General features: G+C 38.4%; 1 protein-coding gene across 1 annotated transcript in view; it reads right to left on the bottom strand.

The window, feature by feature from the left end:
• The window catches only part of CUBN (cubilin), a 308,780-nt gene that overhangs the window by 28,841 nt on the left and 262,002 nt on the right, over positions 1 to 17,937 (bottom strand). The window contains exon 59 of the mRNA XM_025396458.1: positions 15,454 to 15,671. Within this exon, the coding sequence (XP_025252243.1) occupies positions 15,454 to 15,671 (218 nt within the window). The remainder of the gene's footprint in view (positions 1 to 15,453; positions 15,672 to 17,937) is intronic.

Below are 17,937 nucleotides of genomic sequence, written 5' to 3'. Positions count from 1 at the left end.
AAAACAACAGGGCACCTGAAGGAGAATAATGAGAACCAGGATTTGGGAAAACACGATGGGGTCTTCTATAGAGGGCCTCCAATGCTGGATTATACAGAGTTTGGCTGTCAGACTGTGTTCTGTGGTTAATGGGATCTATTTGAATGATTTTTAATCAAACAAGTGGTAGAATCAGGATGTACTTGCTAATCAAGTCTTATCTAAAAATTGATCCAGAACCAGCATTTCACAAGTAAGGGAACGGGACTGAAGGAGATGAGACCAGATGAAAGGACATTGCTGTAGTGAGGGCTGCAGGTAGGAGTGCTGAAGATTTGGAGGTAGGTAGACAGGAAAATGCTGTTGCTGGGCATTATTCTATTAATACATCAGCTTCAAAAACTAAATGTTATTTATAAACATTCAAGCTATATATTTTATCACTACTTGTTTATTAATTGTTACTAATAAGTTCATAAGGGCAAGATGGCAATTGCACTGGGGCACAGTGAATGCCATTACACACACTTATTATGTAGTACTACTGCTATGACTAATGCCGTACGGCAGCACACCCGCATTCCAGGGAACCCGAAACAAGTATCCTTAAATCACTGATGTGTTTGCCATGGATTGAGTGGTAGATAGGCTGATCCTTCCTTCCTCCCTTCCTTCCTTCCTTCCTTCTTTCCTACTTCCCTCCCTTCCTCCCTTCCTCCCTCACTCCTTCTTTCTTCTTCCTTTCCTTTCCTTTCCCTCTCTCTCTCTCTCTTTCTCTTTCCCTCTTTCTCTCTTCTTTCTATCTCTCCCCTCTCTCCCTCCCTCCCTCCCTTCCCTCCCCTTCCTCTCTTCCTCCCTCCCTTCCTCCCTTCCTCCCTTTCTCCCTTCCTCCCTTCCTTCCTTCCTTCCTTCTAGATGAGGACTTGCTATGATGCCCAGGCTGGTCTTGTATTCTTGGAGTCAAACAATCCTTCCACCTCAGCCTCTTGAATAGCTGGGATTACAGATGCATGCCACCATGCCCAGCTTATTTGACTGATTTTTAATTCTTCAGTCCCTCTGTCTTCAGTCTCTCTCTTTGCACTGCACTAAAATGGAGAGTATATTTTTCTGTGCACTTGATGTTAAGCTTGGCCCTACGACTTGCTTTAGAATGAGTATTAGTGGTCATGAAGCAGTCAGAGGCCTTGAACGTGCTTATGTTCTGTTCTTGTCTTTATTGTTGTCTAGGACTTTGTGCTCCTGTGATCCACTAAGATATCATGTGTTGAGTAACTGCTGGTTCAAAGAAAAAGTGGATTCATGTGGAGCAGACTTGTACCCAGACTCAACTTTACAGCCAACTACAGCCAACCTGCAGCCTGGAACAGAGGCAGGCAAGCTAGTCCGTGGACCCGTAAATGATAGAAACGAATGCTTTCATTATAAGACACTAAATTGTGGATAGTTTGTTATGCAGCACTGTCATGGTAATAGCAGACTAATACACACACTAATATTAACAGTTTGTTTGAGCTATCAAACTATAATAGAGCTCATTGCTCAATTCATGAAATATACACACAGAATAAAGAAAATGGAGAAGAATTATCATCAGATAATCCTGGCCAAAATAGTCAAATAATCGAAGTGAATATCATATTACATGAGTGAACAGGTATTTGTGTAGTGCAGGAAATAGCAATTGCTCTAATTCCCCCACTTTACTGCTTAAATATAGCAAAACTGCTCTATGCAAAATGAAATGTAAGTGTATATGTCTTTGAGAAAATGTAATGATCAATATTAACAAAAGAAGGGTTCTTTCCCCAAAGGAGCTATTGCCACATTACTCTTTCTGTGTTTCAGTGGTAGAGGAATATCAACAAGGGCGACCTCTGTGACTATGAAATAGAGTCCCATGCATCAGAAAGTCATATATATTTACTATACTGATATTTTGAAATTGTGTTTTTTTTTAATGTATAAGCCATCTTAACCTTGATATGTTTAGCTTCACCAATCCATCATTTCCTCATTGCTACACATTTTTGGACCACCCAGACAGCTCTCATCCATCAGCACCGGCCTCATCAATCAGGTGTGTCAGTCACTCTCTGATGACACACCCTGTGTCCAAGAACAAATGTCACTCTAACTTTCTTCCCTGAATTGGAAATATCTCTCTCACACAAAAGAGCCATTTCTTCAGAGAAAATACATGTTTTGGCTAAAGGAATATGGGAAACACAACCCCATAATAAGGAGTGAGATCCAGGTCTAAATCTACTTAATTAAAAGTCAGTAACCGAATCCCGAATTATTACCTTCCAATGACTAAACCTCAGAGTGAAGCTTAAGCCAAGATCCATCTGATAAGGGAAAAAATAGTTACATTCTCTAAGATAAAACATCTCGAAGGCTTCAGTGGAGTTAGATACATTTTTTAATCGTTATTTGGAGAATTGACTATGGCTGACATTTTCTTGAGGTTGTCTGGATAGTATCTCTCCCTGTCTCTGGTTGACCACTGCTGAGAAGGTGCACAGCGTGCTGTATCAGCAGATACAGAGTGGCTTGACTTCAGGCACTTTCCTGTTTCCAGCAAGCCATCTGTGGCTTTAGGCTGCAGCTGAAGGAAGCTTTACCGGAAACTACAGGAAGCAGAATACAAAGCCATTGAAAGCTGGTGCCTTAGGGAAATGCGAGCACACCTAGACAGCTTCTTTTCTACCACACAGGGATGCAGAGCTAGAAATGCATTTTCTGTGCATTTATACTGTGATTTATAAGGCTCCAGACACACAATTGCCCCAAAGCAGTGTATTCATGTAACAACATTCAACTACATTTCAGATAAACTGGTTTTGTCTTTTTCTCTAAAAGTAAACAGTGTTTATTATTTTACTTCCTAAACTCCGATGTGTACAATACTTTAGGTATAATATTTATGTTATACAAGAAAAAAAGTAGTTTTTGTAATGAGGTTTTTTATTGTTTTGTTTGTTTTTGGTAGCTTCACTGAATTTGACTCACTTTAGTTATTCTAATTTGAAACCCAGCTTAATCTAAATTAAAATGTGTATTTAGTATGGTAATATTTAGGAATCATAAAACTAAAAGAATGGTAATTTACTAAAAGACAGGTAATTTCAGCAAGCTAATCAGTAGCTACAGTTAATAGAAAAAAAGCAATACTTGCATAAAGAACTTAGGAGAAGGAAAATTTTATCATCTTTTAATTTATCTTGTATTATTTAGACATCACTGAAAATGCTTTATGTATATATCGTTAGTCCCAGGGCATTTTATGAGAATCATTCTTTCCAACTTGGAAATTAAAAAAATAATTTACTAAGAACAATAATTTACTAAGAAATTAAAAAATAATTTACTAAAAAAAATTTACTAAGAAAAAAAATACTGGAAAAAATTATTTCCAACTTAGAAATTTAAAAAATAATTTACTAAGATCGTGTTAGTTGATGCTGAAAAAGCACTTGACAAAATCCAACACACATTCATGATAAAAACTCTTGGCAAACTAGAAAGAGAAGAGAAATTTCTTGACTTGATAAAAACCATCTGCAAAAACCTACCGCTAACAGCATACTTAATGGTGAAATACTAAATGCTTTCTCCCTAAGATCAGGAACAAGCCAACGATATTTATTTCACACCCCTCTAACTCAGCATAGTATTAGAATTCTTGCCAGAATAAAGCAAGGAAAAATATAGAGAGAGACTGGAAAGGAAGAAATAAAATTGCCACTCTTGCAAGTAACTATTATCTGCAGAAAATCCCAAGTAATATAGAAAAATATTCTTAGAACTAATATGTGAGTTCAACGAGAACTCAGGATAAAGGAACAATACACAAAAATCTATCAAATTTTAATATACTAACCATTAACATGTAGAGACCAAAATTAAAAAACAATACGATTTATAATCATTCCAAAAAAATGAAATATTTAGGTATATACTTAATGAAGCATATACAAGATTATGTGATGAAAATTACCAAATAATGAAATAAATAAAAGAAGGCCTAAATAAGTCTAGATACATATATGTTCATGGATTGGAAAACTCAACATAGTAAAGACATCCATTTTCCCCAAATTGATGCATAGATTTAACACAATTCCTATAAAAATCTCAGCAAGGTTTTTCTGCAAACATCTAAAAGCTTAACTTATTTTTATTTTTATTTATTTATGTTTTTTAGGATAGAGTCTTCCTCTGTCACCTAGGCTGGAGTGCAGTGGTGTGATCACAGCTCACTGCAACTTTGAACTCCTGGGCTCAAGGGATTTTCCTGCCTCCGCCTCCCAGTTAGCTAGGACCACAGGCAAGTGCCACCATGCCTGGCTAATTTTGTTATCTTTGGTGAAGACAGGATCATGCTATATTGACCGGTCTAGTCTTGAACTCCTGGCTTCAAGGGATCCTCCCACCTTGGTCTCCCAAAGCTCCAGGATTACAGGCATGAGACACTGCACCCAGCCTTTATTTTAAAATTTATATGGAAAGGCACAGGCCTTCAAATTGCTTAAACAATCTTCACAAAGAAAAATGAAGGGGGAGGAATCACTCCACCTGATAGTAAGGCTTACCATGTAGCTATAGTAATCAAGATAGTGTGATATTGGTGAGGAGTTAGGCACATAATAGAATAGAACAGAGAACTCAGAAACAGACCCATACAAGTATGCCTAACTGATTTTTTTCAAATGTGCCAATGCAATTCAATGAAGGAAGGACAGCCTTTTCAACCAATGGTGCTAGAAAAATTGGACATCCGGAGGCAAAACATTGACTTCCACCTAAATCTCCTATCTAAACCAAAAAGAGCTCAAAATGGATCATAGACACAAATGAAAAATGTAAAATCATATAACTTTTAGAAAAAACAGCAGAAAAATCTCTGGGACTTTGGGGTAGGCAAAGAATTCTTAGACTTGGTACCAAAAACATGATCTATAAAAGAAAAAGTCGAAAAACTGAACTTCAACATTAAAAACTTTTGTTCAGTGAAAGGCCAATATAATGCAAGAAAATTAAAAGGCAAGATATAGACTTGGAATTAACATTTGCAAACCACATACTGACAAAGGATCATTGATTGAGAATAGATAAAAAGCTCTCAAAACCCAACAGCAGAAAAATAAATAATTCAATTAGAAAATGGGCAAAAGATATAAATAGATATTTCACCAGGGAACAGATGTATAGATGACAAAAAAGCACATGAAAATTACTCACCATTAGGGAAATGCAAATTAATACCACATGAGATATTAATACACACCTAACAGAATGGCTAAAATAAAATTAAATAACAACAACAGCAACAATAACGGTACTCTACAATGAGATGACCAGGGAGGGATGCGGGTCCTAGTTATAGAAAGCCATGACTTACTAATCAAAATAATACAAGCCAGAGCACGATGGAATGGCATCGTAAAGTCCTGAATGAAAATAAATGGCAAACTAGAACTCTATATTCAGAGAAAGAATCCCATGAAATTTAAGAAAATCAAGTCATTTTCAAAAAACAAAAACAACGAACATTTTTTACCAGAAGATCTCCAATAAAAGAAACACAAAAGAGAGGTCTTCCAGAAGAAATACATTAATCCCATATGGAAGCATAGAATTTCAGGAAGAAAAGAAAAATAATAGCAATGGTAATTTTACATTATTAATAATTGTGTAAAACAATAAAAATATTTTGTGTACCTATTATGAATGTAGAATTAAAATACTTGGCATATATAGCACAAAAGACAGGAAGTAGGTAAATGGGTTTAAAATGTTCCAAGGTCCTTGGATTGATTATTGATTATAACATGGTAAAAGTATCAATTTTAAATTAGATTCTAACATATTAAGGTTGAATACTGTAATCTCTAAGGTAACTACTGAAACAAGAGTAACAGGATGTATAAATAATAATTTTAAAAGGGGAGTAATAAAAAAGTGATTAATTTTAAAAAGAAAAGATGGTTAAAGGAAAATAAGAAGAGGTGGGACAAACAAAACACAAATAGTACAAAGGTCTATTTAAAACTAATAATGTTAGTAATTTTATCAGATATAAACACATTAAATTCTCCAATAGAAAGACATTGCCAAACAAAAGTCAAATATATTCTTCAGGATAGAGAAAAGTTGAAATAAAAGGGCTTAAAAATATATCATGCAAATATGAACCACAAGAAAGCTATTGGAAGTTATACTAAATCAGAACAAGTAGAAATTAAGGCAAAAAGTATTTTAAAATGTTATTACATAATGATATGAGTCAATCCACCAGAAAGATACAATAATTATAAATATATACGTGCCACATTACATGGCTTCAAAATAAAAAAGAGCAAAACTCTAGCCAAGATGTTTCTACTGAGCTTCTAACTCTCTTATCTGACTACTTACTGAACACTAGCTGGATATCCTAAAGGTACCAAATTCTGCAGATAAAACCCAAAATTTTTATTATTTTATTCTGCAAAGCACTATCCTCTCCTAGTAATTTTCTATTTGAATAGTGGTGTCACAAGATATTGTCCAGAAACCTTAGGAGCATTATTATTTCTTTTTCCCAAGCGGCTTCTCTCAAATGGAACACTGTGTTATTGATTCAATATTTTGAGGATTTCTCCTTTCAATCTCCTTTATTTTCATGGTACCACTGCTCTTATCATCCCATGCCTAAACTATTGCAATACTTTCCTAACTTTTTCCCTGGAATGCTGCTTCAAAACATCACCCCCACAGGTGCTAGGATGTGCTTTCTAAAATAAATCTGACTAGATCATAGCACTTTCCAGCTCAAAACAATTAATGGCTCCTCCTTGCACATGATACAGGGCCCTTCATGTCTGGTCTTTGCGTATCTCTCCTGTCTCAGCACCTCTTGTTCTCTGCCTTATGCCCCAAAGCATTACCAATGTTCAGGTTAGTGGGCATCCATTGAAATGGGATGCACCTGTAACTTTGTACATGTGTTTATTTTTCTCCATAGATTGTCCATTTTCCCAATGAATGCCTCTTTCTTTTTTTTTTTTTTTTTTTTTTTTTTGAGATAGAGTTTCACTCTGTCACCCAGGCTGGAGTGCAGTGGTGTGATCTTGACTCACTTCAACCTCTGCCTCCCAGGTTCAAGTGATTCTCCTGCTTCAGCTGCCCGAGTAACTGGGACTACAGGTGTGTGCCACCATGCCCAGCTAATTTTTGTATTTTTTGGTAGAGATGGGGTTTCACCATGTTGGCCAGGCTTCAAACTCCTGACCTCAGGTGATCAGCCCACCTTGGCCTCCCAAGTGCTGGGATTACAGGCGTGAGCCAGCATGCCTGGTAAATGAATGCCTTCTTATCCTTCCAAAGTAATACTATTTATAGCTAAAAATTCTCGCATGTGAAATGAGTGACAAGTATTTTCTAATTTAATCACTGAATCCTATAAGGTCATTATTATTAGTGTACTGTTTTCACAGATAAAAAAAAAAAAAAAGACACAGAGTAGATAAATAAATTGTCCAAGATCAACCTCATTGAGATGTACAAACCGAGTTTGTATCTGGGATGTGATGCTCCATGTTTACCATCTTACCCACTGCACCATAATTCAGGACTCACATTCTCTGAGGTGCATCCTCTAACAATCCTGTGTCCTTTCTTCCACCGAACATCCAAGTACCATAGATCCTTTCTTACATGCTTCCAGTGCCCTTTTGCATACACTTCTGTTAAAAAACTTCCTTGGGGGCTGGGCACAGTGGCTCACGCCTGTAATCCCAGCACTTTGGGAGGTCAAGGCAGGTGGATCAGGAGGTCAGGAGTTCAAGACCAGCCTGACATGGTGAAACCCCATCTCTACTAAAAATACAAAAATTAGCCAGGTGTGGTTGCATGCGCCTGTAATCCAAACTACTCAGGAGGCTGAGGCAGGAGAATCACCTGAACCTGGGAGGTGGAGGTTGCAGTGAGCCGAGATTGTGCCATTGCACTCCAATCTGGGCTACAGAGTGAGACTCCATCTCAAAAAAAAAAAAAAAAAAAAAAAATCATCCCTGGGTATTTTTATCAATTGCCACAGAGGCAATGAAGGCTTATTAAGAAAATCATGAGTTTGGGGACAGTCAAACCTAGTTCAAAGCTTGGCTTCACCTCTTACAAACCCTTTGACCACAGACAAATTACTTAATCTCTGAAATTCTTCTTTCTTCCTTTGCGAAATGGGCTAATTCCTGTCTTATGAGGTAGTTCTGAGGATTAGACGAAGTAATATATGTCAAGCAGCTCATGCTACCTCTGGTAGGGCACAGACTCAGGGACAGGCAGTTATTTTCATGATGCTCTGGAATTTCCTGACAAGTCTTTACTTGTGAGCGAGCAAAATGTACAGCTACCAAGTAACATTAACAGACTTTTCACATATTAGAATGAAGAGAAGAACGCAGTCCCACTATTATATTTCTTAATTTATTTATAACAAAAGAACGCTTTAAAATTTTTTTGCTGACTGCCTATATTTTGTTTTTATGTTCCTGGGAATACTATATCAAATCCAGGCTGATCTGAGTAAGGATGATGATGATTATAGGGAATTTATGGGTACAAATAATTTAACCCCAAATAACCAGTTACCTGCGACAAAACTAGGTTGCGTCTTGTGTTTTAGATTACACAGAATAAGTGCTTCTTCCCAGCACCTGTTCCCTTCAGTGTTTTTCAAAATGTTATCCTATAATTTACCATTAACTCCACTGTATCACTTAGTTTGGTCTCCACAGTACCATCTGGTTTTATTTTCACAAGGACAACCCCACCCTTCAAGACCAGGAGTGGCAATCTAGTCATCGGTGGGGGCACAGACTCCGGTGTTGAAATATATTTATTAAGAACCATTCCTTTCTTCTTGCTGATTTGGTATTTAACTGCTGTCTACTTGCTTTTGTAAAGTTTTGGTGAACCAAGCATTTGTTGGTTTCTTTATCCCGTTCCCACATTCTCAGCTCAGCAAAAATCCTTTCCCCATAAAACCCACAAAGAATAACCTGAAGATAACCTTGTCTTTAGTATCATCCCCCAAGGGAAGTTTAATCACCAGTAAAAGGTACAGGGCTGAAAAAGGACGGAAATCAGCTTAGTTGGGTTTTTCTTTAAATGGGTTTACAGTTTCAGTTCATCTCATTCTCAGACTTCATCACAGGGAGCAAATGACATTAGGAAACCAGAAAAATGACATTCCTTGGTTGCTTTTGAGCAATACCCTCATTATTGCTAAACTGAGGGTTATTTGATCAGTGATTTATCAAATTATTCAAGTTACAATTCAACTTCCTTATTGCATTTATACTTCTAACAGTAACGTGAGCTGCCAACTTCAATCAGGCTGCCAAGAGGTAACCAGAGACACATACATATATTTTTTTATGCCATTGAATTTTAAAGTTTATTCTTGTATTGTTGTATTGTATATGTGCCTCATAAAGTTTAAATTTAACACCAAAACTGGGAAACTCATACTAGAAGGAGAAGTCTGAATTGGACACGTTAGATTTTTTTTCCATTTGTTGTGACCATGTTCTCCATCTTTGTGGCCCTAGACCCTCTTCAGCTTTCTCTGCCTCCTTCTTTCTTTCTTTCTTCTCTTCTTCCTTCTCTTTTATCCCCTTCAACTTCCTCCTGCCACTCCCATTGTCTTCCTTTAGCGTGTTTGAGAGACATTTTCCAGATGTTAAGGTAATAGGCGAAAACCCATAGGCGACAAACACAGATGACCTAAATATTGAGTGTGATCCGGGATTCCTAATTCTCTGAGGATGAAAGTGATTCAATTTACCTCTCTGTGTACAGCTTACCCAACAGTTATATAAACCAGGATTGAATTTTGAGAATGAACTGAATCTAGATAAAATCTAATGTGTTCTATATGGTATATTATTATATCTCATTATAAAATATGATTTTGAAGTAGGCACAATTTATCCATTTATTCTGTAAATCACTCATATGGACAATACTGATGGAGCAACAATTGTGCACCAGGCCTCTGCAAGGCCTGAGGATTTAATCAGAATGTAGCTTTTGATTTCAGATTTAGATTATAAAATGTACTTTAGGATTTGACGGTTAGGTGTCAGTGCAAAGTGGGTAGGAAAAAACAAGAAATCATTGTAGCATGATGTGGTCCTGTTGAGAATGTTGATCCCTGCCCACCCCACCCTCAGCCATCCCCCAACCTTGGAAATAGGGTTGGGGGGGGGCTTGAAAATTTGGGATGTCAATATTACTTTCTAATACATGGAGTCTTTCACTCTGACAGCTAAGGTGCTTTCCAGAAATTATCTGCTTTATCCCCACCACATTCTTAAAAGATAAACAGTTGTAATATTTCAAATTGATCAGTTTTTTAGTAGATTAAAAATTGAGTTCCAAAACGTTATAGGGCTTTTCTAAAGCCATACCAGCTGGCAATGATATCATGCATCAATCAGCTCTTTCCAGCTAGACATATTTTTTTGTTTTTTTTTAGATGTAGTTTTTTGCTCTTGTTGCCCAAGCTGGGCACAATCTCAGCTCACCACAACCTCCAACTCCCAGGTTCAAGCGATTCTCCTGCCTCAGCCTCCTGAGTAGCTGGGATTACAGGCATGTGCCACCGTGCCTGACTAATTCTGTATTTTTAGTAGAGACAGGGTTTCTCCATGTTGGTCAGGCTGGCCTCGAACTCCTGACCTCAGGTAATTCACCCACCTCGGCCTCCCAAGGTACTGGGATTACAGGTGTGAGCCACCATGCCCAGCTTCTTTTTTTTTTTTTTTTTTTTTTTTTTTTGAGATGGAGTTTTGCTCTTGTTGTCCAGGCTGGAGTGCAATGGTGCGATCTCAGGTCACTGCAACCTCTGCCTCCTGGGTTCAAGCAATTCTCCTGCCTCAGCCTCCCAAGTAGCTGAGTTTACAAGCATGCACCACCATGCCCAGCTAATTTTTTGTATTTTTAGTACAGACAGAGTTTCACCATTTTGATCAGGCTGGTCTTGAACTCCCGACCTCAAGTGATCTGCCCAAAGTGCCAGCACTACAGGCATGAGCCACCATGCCCAGCCTACCTGACCATATTTCTACATTTGTTGGACTGTAATTCATTCTGTCCTTGTTACATATGTGCTTGGGTATTTTTGCCTTGGTCTCTTAGCAAAGGTCTCTGAGTCTGACCTTAATGTAACCTGACTCATTCTCCATGTGACAAATACCCCAGGTGGAGGAAGGCAGACAGTGGCCCTTGTCGTCAGCATGTGTGATCTGGGTAACAGGGGCTGGCTGGGAGCTTTGAGTCTAGGTGAGAGGTGAAGCCAGCTGAACTTCCAGGGTCAAGTGGGGACTCAGAGAACTTCTCTGTCTTACAAGAGGATTGTAAAATACACCAATCAGCACTCTGTAAAAACATACCAATCAGTACTCTATAGCTAGCAAGAGGATTGTAAAATGCACCAATCAGTGCTCTGTAAAATGCACTAATCAGCAGGATCCTAAAAGTAGCCAATCGCAGGGAGGATTGAAAAAAGGGCACTCTGATAGGACAAAAATGGAACATGGGAGGGGGTAACAAGGGAATAAAAGCTGGGCACCCCAGCCAGCAGCAGCAACCCACTCGGGTCCCTTTCCACACTGTAGAAGCTTTGTTCTTTCGCTCTTTACAATAAACCCTGCTACCACTCACTCTTTGGGTCCATGCCATCTTTAAGAGCTGTAACACTCACCACGAAGGTCTGTGGCTTCATTCTTGAAGGAAGGAACCAACTCCAGACACACAGGCACTGCCACCGCTTGTCCCTGAGGGTGTGTCTTCCCCATCTGTCTTCCTGTGCTGTCCCCCTGCTGTCTTGCAGGGGACACCCCTCAGTCTCTCCTTGGTAACTCACTAATTGAAATGCCTGCAGACCTCCCAACTAATAGAGCCAAGTTCCATTTTTTACACTGAAGTTTTGCTGCAGTGTTATAGAATACATCATTTTAGAAAAAAAATGAAACGATGGTACTGCACAGTAAATAAATAAGTTTACTGAAAGCCCCTGCTCTAACCCTATGTGTAGAAGTTTGGTGTGTAGTGTGACGTGTATATTGTGAATAGACCAAGCAACTCTCTGGTATGAGACCCCCTCAGGAAGAAGAACTGGAGACTCTGATGGTTAAAAACCCATTTGCAAGTGTGAAGTGCTTTGTGCAGGACACACATAAGCAGAGTCAAGGCTGGAGCCACCTTACTGGTAAAGGAAGAGGCAGTAACTAAACCAGCAAAAGTTAACAGAACAGAAGGTGCTTAAAAGCATCCGTTCTGCCTACAGGCCATGCCCACTTAGCCAAATCCACAGCACCAACAGTTTTTTAAACTTTATAGGAGTATAGAAGCCCTTGACAATCTGATGCAAACTACGAACTCGGTTAAGAAAAATGGTCCGATTTGCAGATTATTTCAGTTTCACAGATTGCTGCAGCCCAGTGTAATCATTTTGCTGGTTGCCAGCCATTCAGGATCAATTATTCATATAGCGTTGGAGCACATGGGGGAAACAAGCAGGCACATGTCCATTGCAGTTAGAGATCAGCTCCTGCTTGCCAAATGTGCTTTTTCCTTACCTCACATCCCACGCACACGGGCCTCCAGCAGCAGAATTTGTGAGGAAAAAGGAGACCCAATTTCACTAATGTTTAGTAATTAGCAACTAGGGATAGTTCCCCCAGATTTGCTGTGACTCACTAGCAATACAAATATAACAAATGCACAAGACGAAATTAACCTAATAGTCACATAATTATATAAGCCAGTCTCTTCATCGACTCCTGAAAAATTGAAGCAGATGTACATAAAACATTGCCAAGTGTATAATCTAAATAGCAAATCTGCAAAACCCTACTTAGTGTTTTAGTTAAGATCGAAACAGAAATGTCATAGACTAAAATGGTCTCCTCTCCACATCAATTATTTACTAAGTGAAGATATTGTTTTCCAGGCTGAACAAACAGTCTTGTAAATGAAAATCTACTATCTGGCCCACAAAGTTATTTTCCTCTCTTTAGGAGAAAGACAGGGTTGTTTTACGTAAATGAGTTGGAGGTAAAAGGGGCATCCTATTAGCCGAGTTTGTTTTCATCCAGAGCTATAACTAAAAGACTCTATAAACCTTACAATCAAAGCAATTCTTATTGTTCCTTCCCCCTCTCCTCACTACAAACAACAAAAACCACAATGAAACAAAATTTAAAAGTTATGCAGAATGATCAATAAACTTATCAGTGTGGTTTTGAAAGCTTTGTAAGACCACTGCAATGCAAAATCATAATACTTAGGTTTTCAGTTAAATATTACCATCGAAGAGTAATTACAATGACTTTTTAAGTATTTCCAAGTGGCTGATGGCATTTATGCAGATGAGAAAGAGGTAAAAATCATCTTCATGAAATACAGGAGTAACAGGACGCTGGCAAGGAATTCCGTTTCTACATTCTCCACTTAAACCTTTTCTCTAACTGTGGCCAGCGGAAAACAGTAAGTGACTGTAATTGTTCAATGACTCACGCATAGACAATGCTTCTGACACTGTAAGACTTTTCCTTCTGTTAAATCACAATAGGTCTAAAAATGTCTTCTTTGTGGCTTGGAAAGACATAGTAATTTAATGAGGCTAGGGAACCCTGGCTCACTTGAGAAGCTTCATGCAGATAACAGCAGCGAGGGGAGTGTTAACACAACAATTACCATTTTCTTGTGAGAATATATTAGGAAAAAGAAAAACAGCTTGAAAGGTAGCAAAGCAAATGCACACATATGAGATTTGGTCTAAAGTCTGTGCTAAAGGCAAGAATATATCCTTTTTCTGTGCAAAAAAAAAAAAAAAAATAGTAACTCCAAAGGAAAATTAATTTTTCTTTCAAAAAGCCTTCTGTCTTTTGTATGCTACTTTACTTACACGATTCTATTAGGGCAACGCTCTCTGACTGGCCATGAGACTTGCTTTCAAGTTACTGTTGGAACAGCTAAGTAGGGGAGGTGGCAAAGGGATTTTCTGATACAATTTGTCTTGAGGTGTGTGGTTTACCGGGAAGCCTTCAAAACACAATGTCTAATTGCTTTCCTCAAATAATGCATGAAAAAATTCGCATGCCCAATACCAAGAAGTTGAAGGTAAACCCTGTTTTGCATCAGAGAAACAAAGTTTATCCACACTATGGGAGAAAGAGAAAGTTTGAAAAGTGAATCAGGGTTATTATTACAGAAAACTGCCTGGATTTTTCTGAGTCGTCACAGAGTATGAGATTTGTTTGGAGAGCTGTGCATTTTTAGAACATTAATCACAACGATATTCAAATGGAAAAGGATCAAAACACTTTCCAGAGTCGAATATTAATGATCTTAGACTGTGTCACTGATGCTGTTAGAATAGCCAAACAGGTAATTGATTAACTACCTTTTATTTTAAATTATTCAAAGTTCTAAGTTAATTGGATCTGGGTGATTATTTCTCACAGGCAGTGTTTGACGTGGATAATTTATTTCTCACATGCAGTGGGAGTAACCTGGGGCATATTTTCAGTTTATCCTCTCACCTAACTTTACCTGCTCCCCTATATCACCCTCTCCAGTCCAAATTCTTTCTCAAACATCAGCTTCCAACTAGACAGCTCCATTTAGACAGGTCTTCCAACTTAAAATACCCCAAATTACATATAACATTTCTCCCTTACATCTTAGTCTCCTAAGGCACCACCATCCAACAAATTACCTATAGAAAGTCATCCTCAATTCACATCCTCATTAAAATATCATCAGAGTCCAAACACTGTGCTTCCAATATATTCTGCCTTCCATCTCTCAGATTTCTGCCCTTCCCCTTATCTCTTTCCCCTCTGGGTTCATCCAAGGCTTTGACACTTCCCATCCAGATTTCTATCATAAGTTTCTTCCTTCCCATGTTGTAGGTTCTTCTAGCCTTCCTCCACTGTGCTACCGAAGTGATTTTTTGTTTGTTTGTTTGTTTTGTTTTTTGAGACAGAGTCTCATTCTGTCACTCAGGCTAGAGTGCAATGGTGTGATTTTGGCTCACTGCAACCTCCATCTCCTAGGTTCAAGCAATTCTCCCACCTCAGCCTCCCAAGTAGCTGGGATTACAGGCACACACCACCATGCCCAGCTAATTTTTGTATTTTTGTAAAGATGAGGTTTCACCACAATAGCCAGGCTGTTCTTGAACTCCTGACCTCAGGTGATCCACCCGCCTCGGTCTCCCAAAGTGCTGGGTACATTTGTTGAGTGATTTTTTTACAACATTAAAATATGTCATACATTTTTAAAACCAAGCCCTTACATGGCATATTCTTCTAAGCTTCAAGGAAAAGCAACCATAGTCAGTTGGGGAAAAAATTAAGTAAAGCAGAAAGGTAACAGTCCTGAAAACTGGATTTACAAGCCCAGAATTCTTACCCAGTGTCTGCCGGAAAGATATCTTCCAGCCTCTTGCTGTCTGAAATGAGTCTGTATTGAATACCAGGAGCATACTATTATTCCTGCTTTTCACGTTTGGTGGGCGCTTGGAACCACAGAATTTGCCAAGAAGGGGATCGCTGGTATTGGCACCATCGTAAATTGCCAGGTAGTCATGCGAGCAGGAGGTGGAGGGAACCACATCAAAATCACTGAACCTGTGAAATGTACCTTGTTAATGCTGATGTTTCCATCTGGACTTCTATTAAATTGTAGCTTTAGCTGTTGCAAAAAATGACAAGGAAAAAACTACCAGTAGAGCATTCAAGACTCACTTGATAGGAAATATTAGAAATCAAACAGTACTTTACTGATCAGTTCAAAAGTTTAGCCAAATTTGTTTTTAGTAATTACAATATGCCAAAAACTGTGATAGTAGCTGGGGATGTCAAGGTGAATAAGATACAGTCTTACCTTTCAAGGAATTCACAGTCTAGGGCATATTAAAGTCCATCTGAGATCAAATTTTGACAAGTTGAACAGATATTTATTATCCCAGCAATACTTTAGTTTTTTAGGTCTCATTAAAAATACCGTATTTACTCTTCCCTTGTTATTTTATGAGTGAAGTAGAACTTATGGGAAGCATGCTAATGTAACAGAAGATATGCTGGTTTTAGAATCATAGCTCCATTCTCCTTCTCACAGTCTTATTTTCCTCTTCTAAAATGAAGTTTATATTAAGGTCAGGTAAAGAACAGGAAATTCACATTTAAGATCTCTGTGGTGGTCACTGACACTTCTGCACATGGTCCCAGCTCTCTGCCTCCCCAGCACAGGTAGAATTGCCCTAGGCGCACACTATGAGGTTTGACATGGCTGCTAGGAGTTGCTTTGACCACAGAAATGTAAGCAGAAGGGATACATATTACTTTATGGAAGAAGTTTTACAAATGACTACTTGCTTTGTCACATTGCCTTCCCACTGCAGTGACGATCATGAAAGCAAATGTAAAAATGAAGCTTCCATCAGCCTGGGTTGTTGGATGACCACGATGAGTAGAGCTTCCATGCCAGCCCACGCTGAACATGCTCATTCGAACGAGAAATAAACTTGTTGAGTTAAGCTGCTGTGCCGTGGAGTTGTTACCATATGCATAACCTATCCTGACACATGCATCCCTAAACTTTTCTCTGTCTTATACTGTGTTTAATTTGGGCCTTATTCTTTGTCATTTTGAATAACGATTTCCAGAGTTCCTGAACAAGCAAGGCTTCCTACATGGTTTTACTTTCAAGTTTTATGGTGGGTTTTTATAGCTTATTTTTAAAACTTGTTTAAAAAAATAATAGTTGATATCCTGTCCTCATTTTTGTAGGTTCTTCTGCTTTTTCTTTTTTTTTTTTTTGAGACAGAGTCTCACTCTGTTGCCTAGGCTGGAGTGCAGTGGTGCGATCTCAGCTCACTGCAACCTCTGCCTCCCTGGTTCAAGTGATTCTCTTGCCTCAGCCTCCAAAGTAGCTGGGATTACAGGTGTCCACCACCATGCCTCGCTTTTTTTTTATTATATATATATATTTTTAGTAGAGATGAGGTTTCTGCCATGTTGGCCAACCTGGTCTTGAACTCCTGACCTCAGGTGACCCACCTACCTCGGCCTCCCTGGGCTGGGATTACAGGCATGGGACACCATGCCCAGCCTGCATTTTCAATTTATTTTGGCAGTAGCTCTAACAAATAACTCACAATATGGAATAATTTTGAAAATATATAATAAACGCTTCCTTTTAACAGCCTTGAGGAAAAAAAACTGTTAATTTTTTTTTCTAAAAGGTTTTGGTTGGTTGAAGGTTTTCAGATTGATGATGAGGAACAAGATGAAAAATGTATTGATTTTCTTTTACCACATATAACATCTAATGTTATTGTAAAAGATCAGGGAAGAACAACAGCTAGATAATTTTCAACAACACTGCATTCATTTTCATTCTCTACAGACAACACATTTATTTTCCACAATAAGAATCCACAAAGAAAGATAAAATCTGAGTTTCTAAGAGGACTTAAATCTGCTTTGGCTTTTTATTTTACATCATTTTCCCAGGAGAGCACAGAAGAGATCTGAAAAAGCCCATTAACAGAAAAACTTGTGTAGCCAGAATCTTTTGAGAGCCTTGGTAGAAGGATTTACATTGTATTAAGGTCTGTATCTTCTACCACATCTAGATTCTTATCTGTTTCATAGAATGTAGGCTCTTAGTGCACAATAAATAATTTTCTAAACCTGCAGATGTAGGCTGGGTGTGGCGGCTCACACCTGTAATCCCAGCACTTTGGGAGGCTGAGGCAGGTGGATCACTTGAGGTCAGGAATTCAAGACCAGCCTGGCCAACATGGCAAACCTTCATCTCTACCAAATAAAAAAATATATATATATATGCAAAAAAAATTACCCAGGCTGGTGGCACACACCTGTAGTCCCA

This window comes from Theropithecus gelada, chromosome 9 (assembly GCF_003255815.1).
Source record: "Theropithecus gelada isolate Dixy chromosome 9, Tgel_1.0, whole genome shotgun sequence".
Lineage (NCBI taxonomy): Eukaryota > Metazoa > Chordata > Mammalia > Primates > Cercopithecidae > Theropithecus > Theropithecus gelada.
This window is presented reverse-complemented; position numbering and strand designations above follow the sequence as displayed.